The 23,617-nt window shown below is 47.0% G+C and overlaps 1 protein-coding gene across 1 annotated transcript in view; it reads left to right on the top strand.

Annotated features, from left to right (window-relative positions):
- The first annotated feature begins 9,942 nt into the window (after nt 1–9,942).
- SURF4 (surfeit 4) overlaps nt 9,943–23,617 on the top strand; it is a 41,243-nt gene continuing 27,568 nt past the window's right edge. The window contains exon 1 of the mRNA XM_078646129.1: nt 9,943–10,102. Coding sequence (XP_078502255.1) covers nt 10,055–10,102 — 48 coding nt within the window. The 5' untranslated portion in view covers nt 9,943–10,054. The remainder of the gene's footprint in view (nt 10,103–23,617) is intronic.

Below are 23,617 nucleotides of genomic sequence, written 5' to 3' on the forward strand. Positions count from 1 at the left end.
GTCCCATTCGGTCAGAAGTCACAGCTCAAATGTGGCTAAAACTCTTGTGTCCAATCTAATTTTATTCAACCACCATCTTTGCAACCCTATCCTTCACAGCTGTAAGTAATTGCTGTTTCTTACTAAGAAACGGCATGTTCCTGTTTAATGACTATTCTATGAACATTTAATATCAACAAAGGCCAATCATTGCCTGTGTAAGTTCCTCTGTACAGCTTGATGTCGTGTTTTTATTGTGCTTGTTAACTGCTCTCATTGCTCTTAATACATTCTGTACCTGTTGATGCAGCCAGCCCCAGGGCCTCAGGAAGCACAATTTAACAAGCACACCTGCCTGGAGGGAACATGCTGTTCTCATTGAAAGGGCTTCCAAAAAGTTTTGTTGCAAGGAATCTAACCCACAGGTCTGGGACACACAGGCCTGTTTCTGCTGCTGCCTCCTCCTCCCCTCCAACTTGGATAAATGCCACAACACAGTAGTAGGAAGAGGCGCCTCTGTTCTGTATAACTATAAGCACAGTACACACCATTTGATCTCTGTTGGACTTGGCCCTTTCTGCAGGGTTATCCCTGAACTTTTTGCCTTCCTCCAATATTCTCTCTGACCTGTTTTTGTTGGTTTAATGACTCTGGGCACTTTACCACTGCTGACCAGTGCTAAAGTGCATATGCTCTCCCTATCCCTGTATACCTGTAATTGATTTCCATGATTGGCTCATTTGTCTTACTATTAGTCCCCAGTAAAGTGCACCAGGAGTGCCAGGGCTTGTAAGTGCAAATACTGCTAGTGGGCCTGCAGCGCTGGTTGCGCCTTCCACAGAAGCAGCCTTTTAAATGTGTCTAAGGTCTGCCATTGCAGAACCTGCGTGCAGTCTGGTACTGTCATGCTAACTGCGCAAGTACACCTACTTGCCAGTCTGTAAACCTTCCCTTTACTTCATGTGAGTCACCCCTATGGTAGGCCCAAGGGCAGGGTGCATTGTAAGCATAAGGTAGGACAAGCCCTGATGTGTGTGGCATGTCCTAATAGTGAATTAGAGCCATTTTCGTTTTTCACTATTGCAAGGCTACCTGTTCTCATAGGCCAAGATGGGCTGCTGGAATTATTACACCCTATAATCCCAGCAGGCTCAGGGAACCTGGTAGAAGGTCACGTTTAGTTTGCCTGAACTCAGAATAAGAAAATACTTCTTTTAGTACAGTTAATTTTAATATCCTGGGTTTGAAATGCTACTTTTAGAAAGTTAACATTTGCTGCCTAACCATTTCAGCCCGCCTCTGCCAGGATGTGTATCTACTGTCTGGGTTGTGTGAGTAACAGGGCTAGGGATGACAGGTGGTGGGAGTGTTCCTTGACTCTGAATAGGGCTATGCTCTGCCACCACAATGCTGGTTCCACCTCCTGGGGAGCGACTGATGACTCTGCCCGTCACCTGGCCCAGGAAGAGGGAAGACTGTCAACAAAGTGCTCCTGATTGTACTTGGCATCTCAATGCTGGCTCCACCTCCTGCGGAGCGTCAGCTGTCCCTGCCCCACACCCTGAAAGCAGAAGGCAGACTCTGCACAACAAAGTGCTCAGAGACTGAAAGGAACTATGCAAAGCCCCCCCGGGTCTGGCAAGACAAAAAGAAATACTGTATAAAAGACGGAGCCCTGCTCCCAGGAGATCAGATCCTGTCAGCCCAAAGAAGAACCTCTGCCGGAGGAAAAGGACCTTGCTGCCAGGAAGATAAGAGGAAAACCTGCAAGGACCCCTTGACTGCCCTGGCCTTAGTCCTGCAACCATGGGGCCTCTGACGATCTCCAAGGGCCTGTAGCTGAGCTGGTCCCCTGACCAGAGTCCCAGGACCATTGGACTCTGCCTGATCCTCTCTGACCCGCTGCTGGGCCCCCCCTCTGGAGTGCCTCGCTCTCCCCTCTGCAGCTCGTGCCCGGCCACCCCCGCCTAGAGCCGCACCGCTCCTTGTGAAGCCGTGCCCCGCTCCGCCTGGGCCGCCCGCATCCTGCTCCTTGGCAGCTCATGCCTGGCCGGCCCCGCCTAGAGCCGCACCGCTCCTCGTGAAGCCGTGCTCCGCTCCGCCAGGGCCGCCCGCATCCTGCCCCTCGGCAGCCCGTGCCTGGCCGCTCCCGCCTCGAGCCCCCACCGCTCCCCCAGGAGCTGTGCCCGCTCGTCCGGAGCGCCCCACACCCTGCCCACGTCTCCCCTCTGAGCCGCACTCCACATTGAGCCCCCACCGTTGGAAACATAGGCTGGGACCTCTACGAGGCATCTGACGTCGCCTCTCCCCGCTTCCAGCCTCATAGAATCCCCCCTGCATGTGCCCAGCAGCTGAGACGCATGGTGAAATTGAAGCCTAGTACGGTGCGCACTAAGGGATCGCACCGCACCACAAGGGGGCCGCCTTGCACCTAAGGAGCCGCCGGTACGGACCGTACCCGCCGCTGAGTGCCATGCCGCCCCCCCCCACGCTTCATCCCACAAGTCAACGCACATCTCTTCTGAGACTTGTGCGCCTCGCCCCTCTCTCCAGATTCAGGTCCGCAACGTTTTCTTTCCCTGCCTGCGAGCCATGGAGACTTGTGCGCCTCACCCCTCTCCGGATTCAGGGTCTGCAACGTTTTCTTTCCCTGCCTGCGAGCCACGGAGACTTGTGCGCCTCGCCCCCTTCCGGACTCAGTGTCCGCAACGTTTTCTTTTCCTGTCTGCGAGCCACCGAGATTTGTGCGCCTTGCCCCTTTCCGGACTCAGGGTCCGCAACGTTTTCTTTCCCTGCAAGCATCAAATCTACAAGGGTCGTTTACCTTAGTGCGAAGCACCCAGGACACAGCAACAAACCCTGGTAAAACCCACAAAGGGACCCTTATGACTAATTAAGCACTGTGGCCATATCGTAGTAGCGTTATCTGTCTTGTGATAATTACTGCAACATATCTTATATCTTTTACATAAAGTACCCGTATTTTTGATACAACTTACAGTCTGGTGTCCATTTGTGGGGGGATCATTGGATTTGCTGTGTGTAGTCATAAATTCTTAACTGTAGCGCCCCGAAGTTTAGCCTTGTCTGCTCGCGCCACACACCTAGGCGGTGAGCAAGGGTTATTCCCAGGGGTAATCTCCCACCCTGACTGGAGGTGAGGGTCCCTGCTTGTCGCTGGTACTTACCTGCGCCAACCAGAGCCCCCCATTTCCAACAATCTCATCACCAGATGCCACAAAATATAAGCAAGTTACTCTCATTGGGCTGAAAGGCACTAGACATGATGGGCACAAATGATTATAGCAGGTAGGATGGGCCCTCTCTGCCTGTCACCTTCACATGAGACATGCCTCATGGACTCTCTCAGTAAAAGGTCTGCTTAGCCCCCTCAACAGGGTCTTTTGGTCCATTAGTGTGGCATATGGATGAAGAACGCATGTTTACGTTGCCAGTAGTTGACAGGGTGAAGGTGTTGTTCTACTTCACTGGATGGGAACAGAAGTCCTTTCTGGAGCTCCTTCCTACAGATGGCTGACAAGATAGCGGTGAGCCTGATTAGGTTCTTTTGTAGATGAGGAAGGCCCTGGAACATTCCACAGTATGGCTTGTGAAGTTAGCCAGACCCCAGTACTTGTGGGGGCTAATCTCCCATTCAACTGCATAGGCCTCCCCTGCCCCTTCCTCTGTTCCTGACAGTGTCACATGTAGACATATGTTTGTAGTGGACAGTGAGAATGCCTCTCTTTCCTTTGTTTTCATCTCCTGTCAGGGCATGACCAACTCTAAATCCTCTTCCTGTTGATATTTACAAGACAACAACGGTGTACAATTTTCAATGCAATTTCTTTCTTTGAAATATGTATCCTTCTCTGGAAACACTTGCTATTCCTACAGCTTATGAACAAGGCGTTCCTCCTAGCCCTTGTCATTTCCTGAAGTATTGTTCGAAACGTGTTACTCTTCCACTGAAGCCATCAAGGACACACCCCTGTGATTGACGTGAATTTGAGCCGGTTGCTGGGCAGCGGCACTTCAATACCAATACTGGCAATTATGACAGCTGCCACATGGTGGCGCTGTTTGTGTAATTTAAAGATGAGCAGAACAAAAGTTGTTTATTAACTCAATGTACATTAAAACAATTAATACCTGCCACCCAAGCCATCCTTATAGCTTTAGGGGCCTGAAACAGTCTGAATTGTCACACTTGTGGTAGGGTTTGTAGTTGTGTAGGTACTGTCACTGGCATTGCTGGCAGTACCAACGTTAAACTAAACTGGTACCTTGTATTACCTCATGTCTTATACCACATATTTCATAGGGAGACCAACAGATTTGCAGTATATATCCAGTACTAAAATCTATTCCAGTACATCGCATATGTTATGGTGTACCTTCTGTTGTGGGTATAAGATATTTGGGTATCTTCAGCGAATGAGAAGCTGACGAGGGCTGGAATGAATCATGATTAATGGTTAACGGTGCTCGGTGTAATACAACATTCGATCGCATGGTGCTACAGTTTCAATATCTGAAACAATTAAGACTAATCTATTTTCTGCCATTGAATATGTTGTATGTCGCTGCAGATAAGCACAGTGCAACTGAGAGGACAATGCATGGCAATGATGCATTAGTTTTGATAACACGAGTGCTTTGTGATGTTTTAATGCAATATGTTGCAAATTTGCAAGAGTATAGCGGCGATGAATCACACTATATTATTTAAATTAATTGTGGGATATGTGTGTAGGATTGAATCTATTGTATAAATTGAATATATTCTGTACATTCTGTTAAACCATAAAATAACCTTAAATAAAATTTACCAAGGAGGGCCACCATCCACAGTAGGTTGCATGTAAACATTCAGAAACAGAACCGGCAGGAGTACTTTCTCCTACATCGCAGCCAAAACCTGAAACGAGCTCGCTGTGAACATCAGACGCTCCACCACCCTGCACACGTTCAGGAAGGACCTCAAAACCTGGCTCTTCGACTGAGTCGGAGCCGCCCCTCCACCCCCACTCCCCCGAGCCTTGAGACCCTCACGGGTTAGTAGTGCGCTATATAAACCCCTGATTGATTGATTGACTTTCAACCCTTGATTAAGCTTCTCTTCTCCACCTTGTTATGGATGAGAGAGATCCTGTCTAGGGGCCGAGGCGTGGGGGTCTTTGAATGCTAGGAAAGGTGTGATGCTATCTATAATACTGACTGCACATGCCCATAGACCGGTATGGTTGTGTGGGAGAAATGACTTCTAACAGCAGCTGACACATCTCTTTTCAAAGGACTGAGGATAAGGCACCGGAGGGATGGATCTGACCGCTGTCGCTGGACCACAAGGCCGGGCTGTGGAAGATGGGCCAGAAAAACACACCTCAGACTACAGAGACATCCTGCAGCCACATGGAATCGAACTCCACAACTCACACCTGATTGGAGATTCTCCCTAAGAGGAAGCATGATAGAGAGAGTGTGCTGGGTGCTGTCAGAGATATGTCAGGCTCTTGTTATTAGGTGACCCAAGGGGTGCAGTCTCTTCCACTGAACCATTGTCCTGTTCGGAATGCATGCTCCCATTGTGAAGTATAGGATTGCCATCCTACTTGCTGGTTTGGGACCGTCGACAGGAGGTCGCTCGGTCCCACTTCCAGATCGATGTCGGATGGACTCAGATGGAAATAAGGCCCTTAGTTGGTACTGGACTATAGACAGCACTCACAAACCAATCCCTCTACCACGATACACAGGCACAACCAGCAGAAATGCTCTCTTCCCATCCTCTTGGCAGCCGAAATACCTAAATGTCCTGAATGAGTCCTCAATATGTTTCAACACCCCTGCTCCCCCCGCCCCCTCGCCTACAGGCTCCCTCAAAACTGACATGATAAGATTACTTCCCTGTGTAATACAGTGCCTTCCACCAATAATTATCTTGCAATCTGCCAGTAAGGCTTCAGTTTCTTTGACAGCAGCTTTGCTTCCTGTAAGGTGCACCAATGCAACAAGACCCTTTTCTACTTGGAATACCGTGTGATTTACACCTTGTTTATTTCCACCCTTAATTCCTTCAATTCGTCTTCACAAACGGTCCCAACGTATCAAAAACACACAATCTGCACGCTATCCGTGCACTGCAAATGCAGAAGTGATCAGTCCTGATGCTGCATTGCCCAGGGGCAGGGCCAGCAAGCATTTGACACTTGTGTAACTCAACGCTTCCTCACTTCCTCTTGTGAGCCAGGGTGTGAACCAAAGGCTCGCAGCTTTTCAAACACTTCACCACCCACACTCAGGCTGTTGTTGAAAAATCAGATCTGTTGACTTGGGTGGGGTCAAAGCTCACAATACTAACGCAGCACATCTGTGCAGAACACATCTTAAGCTGCCTCTCTGGGTGCTGCTCTACGACAACCTTAACTTATAGTAACAAGAAGGGCCTGATCACGAAGGCAAACTTACACTCTTGTGTAAGTTTACGATTATTTGCTATTCACAAAACTATTTTACAAGTAGTGTTTTTAAAACTGCAGGGTCTCTGCACATAAACAAATAGGACAGTCCTATCTTGTTATGTGCGGAGACTCTACAGTCCTAAAAATACTACTGGTAAAATACTTTTGTGAATAGCAAACAATCATGAACTTACACTAAAGGATACGTTTACTTTAGTGAATCAGGCCCCTAGAGTCTACTCGTTTCATAGTATGCACTAGCTAAGAGTCACGTGATGGATGGAATAAAATTACAGAAACTCAGGACCTTATTCACACAGGGACTTACATGTACTAAAGTTACGAGGGTGGAGTCTCCACACTCATATCGGAATCCCCGCACTCATGATGGAATGTCCTACGGCGCACTATGATTTGAGAATCAGGCCGTTACTATTTGGAAAAAAAACCAAATGGGCCTTAATCAATCTTTCACCTGAAAGGAGTTTCAGCTCAACAGGCCTCAGCTTTGTGCAGTCAGCTCTTGGGTGTAAAGGAAATTCATCCCTGTCAGGTAAAGATAGAAGATATGCCGACCTTTCAAGGCAGCCTTTGGGGGCCATCAACTGTACCAGGTAGTCCTGGAAGAGACACCAGTCCTGCCAGGAATCCTGAGTGATGCAGCCGTGCTGCCAAAAAATCATGGGTGAGTCATCAGTTCTGCTAGACCTCCACCAGAAGGGAATATTTGTGCCAAGGAGTCACTGGAGATCTACCACCTTCTGTCCTAGGAAACCCCAGAGGGGGCACCAGCTCTGCCAGTCATAACTGGACCTTATAGTATTTTGCAGCTGTGCCAAGCGCTCCAAAGACAATCACTGTGTGCGAGGGGCTGGTAAGGTTGGAAGCTCAGCCACCAGCTCTACCTGTCATTGCAGGGAAACTACCAACTCTTTCAGGTAGGTTTCCTAGATACCCACTGCCTGATCTCAAGAAAACAGTCCTCTGTATGGCATTTCTTCCTTTCTCAAGGCTTTTGATGGGAGGACTGACTCAGCTATTTATCATTCCTGGCTGGCTCATGATAAGAGCTAATTCTTTTACTCTTGGCTATGTGCTTCTTTATTTCCTTTTGAAAAAAAGTGGGGAAGTATCTCTGAATATTTACACTGATGGGAAAAATAACAACCAATGCAAAGCATTGGTACTATGTTTAGTACTTGACTAAGTTAGGATTGGAGAAAATAGATTTTGCTTTTGTATATATCAGAGAAATAATTTCCCATTAGGGCAAAAATGGTGAAAAGAGAATAGAAAACATTACAGCAATGTATTGAGTGTCATGTTTGCCTTGGCGCAAGTCTTATTTGCTGTCAGCTTTGGTACTACACAAAAAACATAAGTGGTGCAAATGAATGTGCTATGTTGTTTTTCCACCGGTGTAAAGTTAGTGAAGTACAGTCCTGGGTCTCCTCCCATTGGATAAACCTAAACCTTATATGTAACAGTAATATAATTCCAATTTCAAGCTTTGTTGGAGTAAATCATACATACTGGAGCAACTAAGAATCCCTATTCTCCTTCGGAAAGCAATGTTGCTATCTTTTTGCACCCCTCCTCCCCATTTCTCCCGACTGACACTTGCTTGGTGGTTTTCAAATAACCCTATTTGTGATTTAGTGTAATTTACTAGAAGTGTGTGGAAAATGCTGGAAGACTCCTTTTGTCGAAGAAGCAAATTGCGGATATTACTGTCAGACTAAAGCCCACGCCATGTATGGAACAGTGAAAGCTGCTGTGAGAATGAACGGAGATGCAATACGAAGTTAAACATGAAATGTAAATGGAACTACCCCTCAAATAGATTACCTCCAGGGACTGCACTAGCCCACTGGCTTTTAGGGCTGCCGACTCGAATGCAGTTGTGTGACTCAACCAAATTAATCGTTTCACCAGGAAGAAAGATCTCTGATCACTACACCTCGTACGTCGCATTTCAGTTGGTTCTGAGTCTAGGCCGGGCTCTGACCAGTCCTGCAGGGTTCACCTCCAAATCTCCATCTCCTGAGTAGTGGTGCATGCTCCTCAAAGGACTGTTGTGATTTTCTGGGAGGATCACGTTTCCTTCTGGGGGTCATATGGTGCCACCCTGTCAGAACAGGAACGGTAACAACTGCATGCGCAGTGTGACCCAATTACAGCAAGGTGTCAAATGTGGAAATTGTAAGAAGCCTGGCTTGCAATGCTCAGAACTCACAAGATTGGCAGTGAACAGTGGTCCTCATATAGCACCTAGTGCAGTAAAGGTGTGATCAGTGGTCCACATAGAGTGCAGAGTGCTGTGAAAGTATAATGATTTAGTCAATTATCAGTGTAGAGGGCGAGCGCAACGCCCACTGTGCAGTGAAAGTAGTATGATTGGTGAGCGCAGCTATCCAGGCCGACTTTGAAACTGGGTCTGGCTGGAGATTCAAGCATCCTGTGACTATCTCCCCGGGTCCAAAAATAATTGTGTCCATCTGTAATGCAGGTGGTCGTCCTTTAAAGCGCTCCGATAGCTTCGGGTCAAGATGGCGCTACATATAACTGTAGGGACAGCACGGACAGGGTTAAAAGGAGGAGGGAAGACGTGCCTGGCAGTTCCCGGTGGCCAGTGCATTTATCGTCCGCCTGTACAGCCTCCAACCTAGAAACAATTACTATGTGAGGGAGTAGAGAAACCAAACCGGAGGACCAGTGACTGCGAGCCAGAATGGGGGTGCCATCAGGTGCCAGGAAGGGACTCAGGGGTTGGTCTTTGAGAAAGGTAGCTACTGATACAAAAAAATAAAACTAGCAACAGCCGAAGGAAACTAGTGGAGCGCGCGAGCAGCCCGCGTCTCTTTCCTTCTTTCATTTATTTGCTTCCCTGTGAAATGGATCCAAAAAAGAAGAAGCCCGCGAGTGGTGCGCGCGCCACAGCGAGACATGTGGTTTCAATTATCGCACCAGTGTCTGGGCACGATAATTGAAACCACATGGCAGCGGTGCGCATAACAGACACCAATAGGCCATGGGCGGAGCAATGCGCCCGCCTTTGGCCAATTATGTGCTGTCTTTGATAAAAAGGCGCACGCAAAGGCCAATAGCGTAGCTGTTTTCAAACCCCCTACATGAGGTCTCGCAGGCGCGAGACCTAAAAAGGAAGTAAAACATTCCATATAACTTATTCCAATGACATTGCAAACAGTTTCTATAACCTGGTGGCAACATCCTGATCCTCCATCACATTTATTTCAAACATTTCACTTCATATACACATACAGCCTGTTGCACAGGAAAGTGTATCATTTCAATCATCTGGAAACATGCAGGCTGCCGTTCATTTCCGGGAAAACATCCCAATCCAAGACAACTGCATCCGTGCAATGGAACGGCTCTAGACGTCATCTTGGAATGGGTGAATTGAGTAAGGCGTGGGAAGGGGCTCCATCTTGGATAGGGTCCGTTCTACGAGTAATCGGGTCCAATAGTCCTTCTTCCGTTTCGCCGGTGGCGCCGCGGCTCCTTTAAGCCTTGGCCTACGTGGCAGCGCCTGCGGAGAGCGGCGGCGCAGGGGAGAGAGGCTGACAGCACCCGGAGAGAGCGGCACCATGGGCAGCACGCAGATGATGGGCACCGCCGAGGACTTCGCCGACCAGGTGGGGGCAGTTCACGGGGTGTGGGAGGGGCAGGTGTCTGGGCACTGGGAGACCAGCCCAAGAGGCCTGCAGAGCCCTATTAAGGGCCCTGCGGAAGGGCGACCATGGGGGGCTGTGAGGTGTAAATAAAGGAAGCCCCAGGACTGCAAGAGAGCCGGAGCTGTCAGGCGGCCTATGTGACACCTGCAGCCCGTCCTGACACTGTAGCCATTGGGTGCATTCTGGGACATGTAGTTTTCCTTTATAGGGTTGGTCTTTATAAACATCCAGCATATAAAGTAATGTTTGCTGAAACAAGCGGCTTGAGACCCTCGCGGGTGAGTAGCTAGCTTTATAAACCCCCGATTGAAGGTCTAAATGAGGCTGGACACAAGGCACGTGGCTCTGGGCATCACTGTAATACAGACAGGTCAAGTGGGGGGCAAGAGTAAAGGTGCAGTGTAACAGATGTCAGGAGACCAGGTGCCCCTGGGGAGGCGGAGTACAGGGAGGCCGAGCTAGGCTCACATAGAGGGGCATCAGGTGAGGGCTGCCTGGGGTAGGAGAGGAGGGGATACATAAATGTCCCTGTGTAAATTAAGGGTTGACATAAATAAATGGGTGTTTATGAGGTAACTACAGTGTTTGGGCGATAGGTACCTATGAAGTAATAATGGGGGCAATACAGAAAGGCAAGAGGCTAATGCAGGAATTGGGGAGTGGGGTACATGGAGAATTCGACTGTGACTTTGTGTTGCAAGTTAAAGGGAGACCAGGAGATATATTTATTTAAAGAGTTTTATATAGCGCTAACTAGACCCAAAGGTATCAGAGTGCTGTACATTAGGTTCCACAATGTAACAGAAAATGATCACAATTACACATTACGTCAAAAAAATAAGCAATACATTGAGAGAGGAGAGAAAATAGTGGAGGGGGGCAAGGGGAGGTGAGAAGAGGGAGGATGAGGGATAAGAGGAAAGGAAGGCTGTCTAAAGACTGACTGAGTAGGTGACGTCCAAGGAGGGAATCCATGACCCGTATCCCCTTTAGTTAAACAAGGTATCTCCTTCGGGCATCAGTCAAAATAGCTAGGTCTCAAGTGGCGAGTGAAAGTTCACAGATAAACAGGGTGGGGAACTATCGCATATAGGCAGCTTTGTGGGCAAATAAAAGGTGGTGTGTCATGTATGTGAGAGCTAAATACAAAGAGGTCTAGGGAGCCAGATATGTAGGTGGCTATAGATGCCTGTTACAGAGGAGCGTGCATGTTTGTACCCAGTAGAGGCCCTCCGTAGACTATCTAGGGGAACCCAGTAAGAAGAATCCTAGAAGGACTGGGAGGCGAAAGCACATGTCTAGGGATGGAAATATAACTAGGGATTTCAGATGACAGGGTGAGGTAGGGGGTCCTGGTCAGCGTAGGGTAGATGCCACTGTGACAGCGAGGCAGGGGTATGAGTCTACTACCTGGGTACAAGGAGCCCGCATCACAACGAAGTCACTGGCTTAAATAAGCCAAAACATCTTGAAATTCGATGATGGGTTTGTCGTTCACTATCGCTTTATCAATATGCATTTATAGCAGGCCTATGCGATCTCTCATCATTTCCACAAATGAAATGATGCAAAATTCCTGAGAAATGGCATGAAATGCTCAATCTGTATTTTGGATTTTTTTTATTTAAGCGTGAACGACGTCCTTATGTCCATTTTATATGCGAGGATGCATTTTGTGCTTGGAAAAAAAGCACGATCCTGCACGGACGTAAACGACAACACCTCGTTTCCTATTCATATGCTTGTTTCTTTGCTCCCACAATTGGACTTTTACCTGAACAACATCTTAATTAGGTGACTGACATAATGGTGTAATTTCGGGCACTTTCTTTAACTTAAAATTTCAGAAATGATGTGAGATTATCCCGGTGTAAATGAGACTTTGTCCGGTCCTAATTTTTGTAAATTGTGTTTTTTTTGTTTGTTTTGTAAGCATCTTGTTTTGTAAGCATACTTGTCTCAGTATTCATCCACTATGACGCTTCTTTTATGTTATCCACCCAACCTGTGTACTACCATTGTAACAAGGTGCTGCTGGAAGATGGGCTATTTAATCTTTGAACAAATTAAATTATACTAATTCTTCATAACTGATTTCATAGTGAGGAGTTGGTACCAGAGGCCGGTCAAAAGCACTTGTATTGCATCACTTCAATCTGAAACAATGATAGATTACTTGAGGGAGTGGAGAGTACCCAATTAAGGACATATGAGATCCTCTGGTGCACTACACTCAACTAAAGTCTGTTGTGTTACATCACTCTAAAGTCCCTCTTTGATAATTATACCTGTTGGAAAGGAGAGTTGTTCTTGTTCCTATCTAGCCCCACATTGTTCTACAGTCTGCAATGAGGATTTATCTATGGCGGGTAGGTTTATGGAAATTAAAACAATACCTGCACTAGAACTATATTGGGATACTTTAACTGTTCCACTAGACAGGAAATTGTTTTTCCAGCTAAGGGCAGGTTCACTCCCCCTGCGGTCATTGACGTCTAACTGGGGATCTAATAGTAGTTCGTGTTGCCCGATTTGTGGCGCCCCCAATGAAAGTATAGCACATTTTCTATTCTTGTGTGAGGCCTATCTGAAACCAAGAAAACTGTGGCTGGCACCTGTTTGCAGGAACCTTGGTGTCGTAAGTGGTGTCGAGGGGCTGAGAATTATTTGTTCCTCGACCGAATTGCCCATAGTAATAGGAACGGCAAAATACCTGGGGTGGGCCTGGTCCATAAGGCGGAGGTTCCTATCCCTATCTAGGCTTTGAATCTCGTTTTCTTGCTTATATGCTTGTATGAATTGCAATGCTAATTATTTTGAGGGAGATAATTATGAATTTTAGCTATAATATGCTGCTAAATGCACGTAATAACTTTTGATTGTCTAAACTTTGCTTATGGTCCACATTGTGGGCGATTCGGTTTTTTAACTTGCATTTAGCTCATGTACCCTATGAGAAAGCTTATATTAACTTTTGTGTGAATATTTTATGTGTTTATACTGTGTATTTTAATCTGGAAACAAGTGTTAATGTATGTTTAGAGTTTTTTAAATGTGCAATTTTATATGTGTGCTTTTATGAGTGTATAACTCGAATAAAGCTTTTTCAACAACAACGATTACTTGAGGGAGTGGAGAGTACCCAATTAAGGACATATGAGATCCTCTGGTGCACTACACTCAACTAAAGTCTGTTGTGTTACATCACTCTAAAGTCCCTCTTTGATAATTATACCTGTTGGAAAGGAGAGTTGTTCTTGTTCCTATCTAGCCCCACATTGTTCTACAGTCTGCAATGAGGATTTTAAACTGGCTCTTGAGTTAAGAAAAGGGGAAAGCTAATTTTGCTTTTATTACTCACAAATGGTCTTGGAACATGCTTCGAGATTCTTCCATCTCTGTTCGTGGAAAAAGGCTAAGATCTAGTCTTGAGTGTCCTCTTTATACAGCACTGACTTAATCTTCTTCTTCCTTAATGTACTACATACCATGCACTAAATTCTCACTAAATGCTTTAACAGTAGTGTGCTATTTCCTACTGACAGTAGTGATCTTTCCATCAATCCGGGGAGAAGTGAGCTACTTGACTTAGACCTGCCGGGATTTAAACTTGTCACAGTGTGACAGGCAATCAGTCCATCAATTGAAGCACTATTTAGAAGAAACTGTCATTTTTTTTAAAATGTATTTCCTTCGGAGATGAAAAAAGCACAATTTTGAGTATTTCAACAAGCGCATCCTATCCTTGTCTAACAAAGGATTTAATTCTGTATTCTGTAATTACTTTTCTATAGCGCGTACTACTCCTGACCAGATACTCTTAAGGGGGATCCATTGTCCCATGATGACACCACTTATTTTTCTAGTTGTGCTAGTTGCTGAAATTTTCATAGATCAGAACTTTAGAAAAAGAGTGTTGGTGCTAGATGTATGATCCACATCTGCAACCAGGGATGTACAAATTGTACAAATTACACAAATGTTGCATCACAAATGTAATCTTCCCTTACAAACCAGTCTGTGCTAATAGGTTGCATTTCAAATTGTCCATTCGTAGAGGGCTGTCATAAAACGACTTGCCTAATTATTATTAATTAGATAAGTCACAATTTACGGCACTCCGTAATTAGCTGTGAACGCAGGAATGGAGGACTGCAAAGGGACAATAGACGTCTATTTCTACATTTCCATTCCCAAACGTGAATTTTCATTTTAGGCAACCTGTGTCCACTAAAGAGATTTGACAGAAGCTGATTTTATATTTATTAACGAAAATGTTTTCTTGTTTTGTAAGAACATCTGGGGGATGCAGGCAGTGGTTCCCTGAACTGCTATCTGCTCCCCCAAGGCAGTTTGAACTGATTCCTAAAGAAGAAGTTATCCCTTTGTAAATCCCCCCCCTTAATTCAAGAGCAGTAACCCATCAGTGGTTTGTCGTTTAAGAGTTTCGAGAACGGGACGCCCTCTCGCATCCCCTCCCTTTTGCGATTTGGAAGTGGTTGAAAAAGCACTTCTAAGGTTCCGAAAAACTGTTCTGACAAGCAAAATGGGTTTTATATATTGTAAACATCCCTTTTGTGCATGCAAATTGTGGTATTTTGGGAATTGCAGTGTTTGCAACTGCAAAAAAGACTTTCTGAAAGAGGGCTATCTTACTTTCTTTCCGACCCTTACTAATGGGCAAATAATAGAAAATACATCTTTTTTTTTTTTTTTTTTGAAAGCAGCAATGCGTGTGCGGTCCCTCTAGGCTCTATAGTAACTAGAACACTATTGATTAGTACTTTGAGCCACTGAGTTCGGTACCGGGGCCTCGTAGTCTGGGTCCACAGTCTTGTCTTTCCATTCACCAAAATGCAGATAATGGCCATTTGTACTCCAAGTTGCCCATCACTGACCTTTCTGTTACTCATCAGTCTTGCCTTAACAAAACTCCAACAACTTCATGACCTTCCACTAGTGCTCTGACTCGTAGCTTCTTGCCAAATTTGAGGTCAAACACTTTTCCCTTATTCTTTGCCTCCACTGTACAGTCATTGGGTTTTACAGTTGGTACTACACCCTCTCACTACCAGTAAGCATCCACAGATAAGCTTACTACTGTCTACATTTACCTTCAGTCACCTTGTGAAAAACAAATACTTTTTGCGTCAGCCTCACTGACAGCTCAGTCCACACACTAGTAATTCCCTTTTGTATTTTGGCAAAGCGAGACTGGTCAGTGCTCTGTAATCTTTTTTTGCTACTCCGAATGATGTCAATCAGTGTTTTCTAAAGTGCACTGCTCACCCGTTAGGACATGGGTACTCACAAGCATTTACCCAGGGGCCATAAAGTACGGTCTGTGGTGTGACCTAGGGCTGCACTGATTTCAGCAGGGTGGCGGTTATGGGTCTGGGTGGGTCAGGGATATTGTGTTAGATCACATTTTTTTCTCTCCAAATAAACGGGTAAGCTAACTGAATCCTCTGAAGTCTATCCAGAAGAAACTTAGGAGAGTCGAGCAAAAGAGCGTTACAATAATCAAGTCTACTAAGAATAGTGCTACGTGCCACTAATGCATGCGCCTGAGGGGGCAGCAGAGGAAAAAATTTCCGCAATGATCTCATGATAGCGAAGCAGCAGGCCACCGTATTCGTAACCTGAGCTTCCAAAGTGAGTTTCTGTGCTGTGGTTGCTGCGGAATCCGGATTAAGAGGTGTCTAGGATGTTGGCTTCGATGAAGTGTGCTAGCTGTGTATTGATGGCTTTTTCGATTTACCTTGGCTGCGAAAGGAAGCAGTGAGATGGGCTTGAAGTCTGTCGGGTCTGCGGAGGGCTTCTTTAGGAGGGGGTTTACTTTGGCACGCTTCCAGTTGTCTTGGAATGTGGCGGTCTCGAGAGAGGAGTTGATGGTTCGACGTAGCTCGGGTGTGATGGCTGTTGTGGCCCTGTGGACGATGTGCGGTAGGCAGGAGTCGGAAGGTGCTCCAGAGTGGATTATCTTCATGGTTCACAGGGTACCTCTGTCGTGAGTGGATCCAGGTAAGAAGGGTCTATTGGGTGGTGTTGCTGGGAGGGGAGGGTGGTTGGGGGAGTGCAGAGATCTTGGTCGTCAAAGTTGTTGTAGAGCGTCTTGATTTTGAGGTGGAAGAAGGAGCTCAGTCTGTTGCAGAGGTCTTAGGAGGGAGGAAGGGAGGGATGGATGGACGGACGTCAGTTGTTTTGCTGTTGGGTTTGACAAATTCCTGTATGATGGTGAAGAGTTCCTTCGAGTTATGTGCATTGGAGCGGATTCTGTCTTGGGGGAAGTTTTTCTTTGTGGATTTGATGAGTTGGTGGTGTGCCATGGTGGCTGTTTTGTAGATGGTGCCTGTTTCCTGGAGTTTTGCTGTTTTTACACGTCTTTTCCAGTCGTCGGCAGGAACGCTTGGATACTTGGAGTGCCGTAGTGAACCAGTTAGCTTTCTTGTTGGGTCGTCTCGTGGTGTTGTGTGGGGGTGGCAAGTGTGTTGGTGATCCATTGGTGGAGGTTGCTTGCCACAGTGTTGGCCTCTGTCATAGTTGGGAGTAGAGTGCAGGCGAGGGCAGAAGAGAGGTGTTCTTCTGAGACTTTGTTCCATATTCTGTGTCGGAGCCCGGGCAAGTCTTTGTGTGCGGTGGGTTTACTAAATGAGAAATGGATGCAGTGGTGGTGGTCAGTCCAGAGCAGTTCCGTGGTGGGGCTGAAGAAGTAGAAGATGCTGTTTCCTCCTGCAAAGACTGGGTCAAGTGTGTGTCCCGCTGTGTGAGTTGGGGTGGAGACGAGTTACTTCAGCCCTATATTGGTGAGGTTCTCTAGGAGGGCGGTGGTGTTGGGGTCTTTGTGGTGTCCAGGTCTGAGTAGTATGTGGTCTGTAGAGTTTGAGGGCGTGGGGTGCGATGAGGTCTGTGAATATGTTGGTGACGGAGTATGGGGCCAGGCGGTCTGTAGAAGAGTGTTCCGTGGAGCGTCATTCTGGGATTGGTCTAGCTCTGGAAGTGGATGTGTTCCATGGGACACGAGGTGTACGAGTCTGTAGTAGTCAATCGGAGGGAGCTTTTGTGGATGATGGCAAGCCCTCCTTCTGGGCAGGTGGGGTGGACTTTTTTCAGGATCTTGTATCCGTCAGAGATGGCGGTTGCGATGTCTTAGGCAGAACTGGCATTGGTCCAGGTCTCTGTGAGGAAGGAGATGTTGGGCGTGTGAGTGTTGAAGAGGTCCCAGATTTCTAGTGCGTGTCTGTGCAGGGAGCGTACGTTGATAAAGATGCAGTTCAGTGGCTTGAGTGCGCTGGCATCTGGTGGTCTGGGGGCTGCTGTTGGGCTCCGGAGGTGGGTGAAGGTGCAGCAGCAGTGACGGCAGGAGAACGGGCCATGGGTGTTTCTTGGGGTGGAGAGCTGGCAGTTGTTGCTGCATCTGAGGATGAGTGCGTGGATGGTGCTGAGGTCATAACGGCAGGGGTAGAGGGACCAGGGTCCCTGGCACTGGTCGCGGTCGTGATCACTGAAGGACGCAGACGGGCTTGTCTTTGGCGCGCCAGCAGTACGGCTGCACAGCGGCTGCCATTAAGTAGGGGTCAGAGGAGGGTGATCAGCTGGGAGGAGGGGCAGCAGCAGGAGCGCGGGAAGAGGAGGCGAGTAGAGATAAAAGAGAAACCGGCAAAGGTGGAGAAAAGAGACAAAAGATAGAGAAATGAGGAAAGAGGAAAAAAGGCAAAGACATAGAGAAAAGAGGCAGAGAGAGAGAAAAGAGGCAAGAGAAAACTGAGGGCACAGAGCGGAGTAGCAGAAGAGCAGGGTGCTCTTCCACTAGAGCACAAGGGATAAGGTGCAGACAGGAGCCTGTGGGTGGAGGAGGGCCCTGAACACCTACATGTAAGGAGCTCGGGCTTAAGGGCAGACCCTTAACGGAGGAGCTGCACGGGGGAAAGCAGTGACTCTGACCAGGAAGGTCCGAGGTCTTGCTCATATGTCCATCCATCCCTCTGCGACCAGGCTAATCCCCCATCTGAGAACATTGTTCTCACCAATCTTAACAGGAATACTTTGTGGTCCTAAACCCTCTTCATTTGCGTGTGATGCAGCAGGTTTTAAATTCCATCATATGCTCAGTGTGTAGCCAAATTAATTTCTAGAGTTACATGAATGAAAAACCTCCCATGTGCTAAATTTGACACTTGACGTGCCACACCTACTTTATTGAAAACTCTATCCAAATAAGAACAGCTTGGTTCGGTTTCTTTTAATATTAAAAAGGAGTTGAACTACTATCTGTCCCGCCTATTCTAGGGTTGAGTTGTGTATACAGTGACACAGCAAAGATACTAGGGCTCTACTACATTTGTACAAAATGGCTCTGCTCCCCTTTGTTAGGTACTGAAATACAGTCACTGTAGGGGATGCCTAATGCCTTTCAGTCGTGTGCACTGGTGCCACTGCACCTGCTGCACAGTCAATAGATATGATTTTTTAACTAAAATATTTAATTTTTATTTTTTAGTTGATTCTCAAGTGTTTCTTATTTCTTTATTCTACATAACGTGCACTAATGGCATCAAGAAAAAAAAGTTAAAATAAATAACTCCTTGGAGCAACTTTGATGGGTCTGCGCTGGTACATCCCGAATACAATAGTTCTACTCAACAGGTAAGTGTCAAACTGCAGAAAGGTGTACTTTACACATTTGTTATAGCCAGCCAACTCCAAGCTCAACTGAACCAGCGCCTCTTTTACTCAAAACCATTGGTTCAACTGAGAAAACCTAATTCTCCTTCCATAGCCCCTCGAGTCCAGCCTTTCCATCCCCACACTTACCACGTTGTTAGCATCTGCTTCTAGGTGTACTCAAACGCTACAAAAATGTCCTGCAGGAGATCTTCACACTGTGATGGCAGATTGAAGAGTACAAAGCAAATTGGATATATATTTTTAGCAAATTTAGTAGATCTGATGAAACATGGACGATTGGAAGCTGTATGAATTGTACAATCTGCTGCCTGTACTCCCTTTCTTCTCTCAAATATGTATAATTTTCTGTACGGTTTCGTTTTTGTGTGGTTTCGTTTTCGATTTTGCTTGGCCTCCAGGAAGAGTTTCTCTTCCATGCTCCTGGGGCGCACCCCATTTCACTTGATCCTTTTGTATTTAGTAGAAACAGCACAAATCCTTTATTTACCCCATTGAAGTCCCCGCACACACAAAGACGAGTCAACACAGCGGTGAGGTGTCTCGTTTCAAACCTGTTTTTCTAAAATGAAAATTGGCATGCAGCATGCTGTCCTGGAAGCTGAGTAGACTTTAGTTTCGTTCATTGGCTTCACATGAAGCGGTGAAATCCTTTATCACGCTCCTCTTAGTATCTCATTATGTAAAGTACTGCTCTAAACAGCTTTAATTTTTTTTCGAACACCCTTTTTTGTCGAACACCCCTGTTCTCTCCAGTTTGAGGCCACTTTTCCGTTGTTTTATCTATATCACCAAGCATTGTTAAAATCCATTTACACAGTTTCTCGAAGTGGACTTTACTTCTGTTTTATTTATTTTTGTTTTTTTTTCATGATTCAGACTGGTTGTGCGTTAGCGAGTCCTGCACCTTGTGTGGCGCTGGTGACACAGCTCCTCTGTTGTGCTAGTAACTCCCTACACAGCGAGCAAAAACCACACAACATTACGAACACGACAGGGGTGTGTCAACATTGCACCCAGTCGTTATATTTTGCAATATTATTTTACTATGAACATTTAAAACCACTTACAAACAAGCATTGGCATAGCCAATAGGTCTCGCTTGTGGGACCTTATAAGTATTTTGTTACAAGGATATTGTGCTGCCAAACAAAATACTTATAAGGTCCCACAAGCGAGACCTATTGGCTATGCCAATGCTTGTTTTATTTTGTGTCATGTCACCCAGCGCATTATGTTTCTCGGTACGAGAAGTGTCTTAAACCACGAAGGGACATGCCAGCAAACTTTATCCACACCCTCCTTTCTCCACAGGCTTGTCTGTCCATGGAGCAGAGTGAATGAACGGTGGGGTACTTCATGCTTGGGACTCAATTGCCTCCTGTGTGGCTGTCGGTTTTGGGACGCAGCGAGCCCCAGCGTCTTGACAGCCTGAAGGTGGAATGGGTGCTACCCAAACATCTGATAACATACCAGTCAGGCCGCAGCGCTGAGGGGTTGAGCTAGAAACAGCAAAAAAGAGAGGATGATGAAGAGATGAGAGAGAGTTAGAGACTGCCCGAACAGAGAGTCTGCGGGGGAGGGAGAGGGGGGGGCTGAAGAAGAGAGGGAGAGCAAGAAAGGGGTAAAGAACAGTAGAGAATGGTTGAGAAGCACGGGGGCAAGATGGGGTTGCGAGACACGGTGAACAAATTAGATGAAGGCAGAGATTTAGGAATGAAAGGGCAATAGAATAGAGGCGGGGGGGGGGGGGCTACCCAGGAAGTTAGCAGGACAAAGTCGGGCGATAACGGTTTGGGCGAGAAGCGGAGAGCTAGAGACAACAGCGAGATAAAGGGAGGAAGAGAGACTGTGGGACAGAGAGAGGGTGAGAGGGTGCAGAGTAATACCAACGAGTGACTTGAGCAGAGTGTGACAGAGCGACGCAGACAGAGCAGAACAGGGAGAGACAGTGCGGATAGATAATATGGGACTGCTAGGAATTTCAACAGGCCGAGGGAGCGAGAGGGCAAAAACCGAGACATCAGGAGAGAGGCAAAAAGGCATGAGAGAGATTGATCTCGGCAGTGAGAACACAATGCAACAGAGACAGCTAGAGAGGGAGAGAGAGGACGACAGCGGGAGCGATGAAGAGAAAAGAGCGGCGGCGAAGGGCAATAGGGAGAGGCGGTAAAAGAGAGACAAGACAAGGCGCAAATGATAGCTCTTTACACCAACGCACCAAAATGAATGGCAGGCATGCACGTGAAGTCTGAAGGTCGTATGTTCGAGCCCGAGTGCCCCTCCCAGCCTCTCATCCTTGTGAGGTCGGTAAACTTTGCACCATTCAGCTGTGTGATAAAACACCAATCTCGTCTAGAATAGCAATAAATACCACTAAATGAAAAACCGTAAGGGTTAAAAAGAGATCATGCAATCCAGAGATGGAGAGACCCACGAGTAGGACAATGACACAAGAAGAAAGACTCGGGATAGACTCAGAGAGTAAAATCCCTCTCTCCGAAGCGGTGGTGTAGAAGGATGCCATTGGCCTTGGTGCATGGAAGCAACATGCTCCCTATGCTGATGTGGCAGTAAAATGCAACATTTATCAGGGTGCAATAGGTCCCGGTGTCACTGCACCTGCTGCACCAATGGTAGCTACGCCCCTGCTCCCAGAGGAGAAGCAGGGGAGGGGTCCAGCAACGGGGGATAGACGGATGGAAAGAGTCAAACATACTGGAAGGGGAAACGGAAGTTGGTAGTCAGATCAATACTTATTTGTATTATTATCTCTCTCGGTGGGTGCGTGGCATCTGCTCTATAATGTTAAGAGCCGTCGCAAAGGCTACCGGGCAGGCAAACCTTTCCTCCAATTTGAATTGTTGATCCGTGGCCTAGGGTGACTGATAGCGAGGGGTGAGAGCGAGACTGGGGAGGGGAGAGTTTGGGTAAAGGGGAAGAAGATTAGTTATGGGGAGAGGGAGGAGGAACGGTGGTTAGGGTGGGATAGACAGATGGGAAAAAATAGGGCGAGCAGAGAGGCTAGAAAGATGGTTAAATGGGGGAATCGAGGAGTAGAAACCGGAAACGAGGAGCGCCGACACAATGGGAAGAACAGAAAAAGGCTCAAGAGGGCATGGGTAAAAGAAGAAGGGAATAAAGAAAGAACACGAATGTGAACAAAGAAAGCACAACGGGTGGAAACGGGTGTGAAAAATCGCAGCTTTTTTCATTAAGGTTTGTGACATTCCATGACAGAGTAAAATTGAGAAAACATGTCTCTCAGCAACATGCTTTTAGTGCGCATCAGTCTTCTGCTGGTATCTCGTGCAATTGTATTTTTTTAAGTTGACCGCTTACTCAACAAGCAACAGGAAACCAAGGCTCTAACTGGAAGCAAGGGAGGAAGGGTGACGAGACGCATGGGGAGCAGCAGCCTTTAATGTGCCGGCCGGCCGGCCATGCAGTGAATAATAAGGGGAGGAGAAATGCCGGCTTTGATGTGGAGGCAGGCGGCTCGGGCGGATAGAAGCGCGTTCATGGACATAGATGCACATCGAAACATTAGGGCAACATCCCTCACACAAGAAACAGTAGGGCAAGCTTTACTCGCACAGGTGATGTGAATAGCACAGAAAATTAAATTCAAGTGCTTCCCTCGCTTTGGAAACATGTATCGAGAAACCTAAAGGGAAGCGCCCATTACAATGGGAACAGTAATGCAAGCTTCAGTCACGCGGCGGTGTGAACAGCACAGAAAATACAAGGAAGCGCGCGTGCGGCTTGGGATACATGTACGTGCACCAGAAACATAAAGGCAAGCGACCCTTATAAAGGCAACAGTAATGGAGGCTTCAGTCACACAGTTAAAGGATGTACGGAGAGAGAGGGACAGAGAGGAGGAAAGGTGGGAGGGAACACGGCCTGCGAGGGGAGGAGAAGTGTGGCAGTCAGATGTGCGGCCTGGTGAGGGGGCGGGATTGCGAGCCTGGTGGGGGCAGGCGGATTAGGGAGATGCTCGTGCTTGTGTGGTCACGTGACCCGCTTTGTGGCCACGTGACCTCATATGCACTGTGAAGAAACGCCAGTGGTTTCACTAGCCGATCGAGCACTTGAATTCGATCCTACCCATTCTTGCAGAATGGGACAGGCTCGACCTAAAAACACGGACACATTGTAATGTAGACATTAAAAATGCTTTGTTGTACGGTTATTTTTACTGGTTAAAACTAGACGTCCAACAAAAGCATGTGGAAAAAATGGAAAACGGATTTACTAAACTTTTCTCTATCATAATCTGCAAGTTAATATGGTTAATGAGCACTGTCCTCGTCACATGTTATGCTCTTCTCTGGCAAGAAATGGTATTGGTGGCGGCATACGTGTCCATCCATTTTAGATCCTTGTTTAATTGCCCGGGCTGGTGCTCTGTGGGAGAATGGCGGATGGGGATGCCAAAACAGCGGTGACCTTTGGCTGTACCAGCAGTCCATGGATGGAAGTGTACTGCACTGATAAAGCGACCCTGGAAGAAGTGTGGCGCCAGGGCGACTGACTCCGGCTTCTGGGGATCACGGTTCGATCCCCGGCACCGGCGGCAGATTAGCCCAGCACCATGTGACTCTGGGCAATAGCTTGCTTAATCTTCCCGACGGCCCCCAGCGCCTAGAGACCCTTACGGGTGATTGTGCGCTATACAATGTGGATTATTATTAATATTACCTCCTATGCAAAATATTTATACTGAATATTGCAAAAGTGATGCAACAATGCTGTTTTCAGCCAATGGCAGGTGGGTGGGGACTGTGG

This window comes from Lissotriton helveticus, chromosome 5_1 (genome assembly GCF_964261635.1).
Source record: "Lissotriton helveticus chromosome 5_1, aLisHel1.1, whole genome shotgun sequence".
Classification (NCBI taxonomy): Eukaryota; Metazoa; Chordata; class Amphibia; order Caudata; family Salamandridae; genus Lissotriton; species Lissotriton helveticus.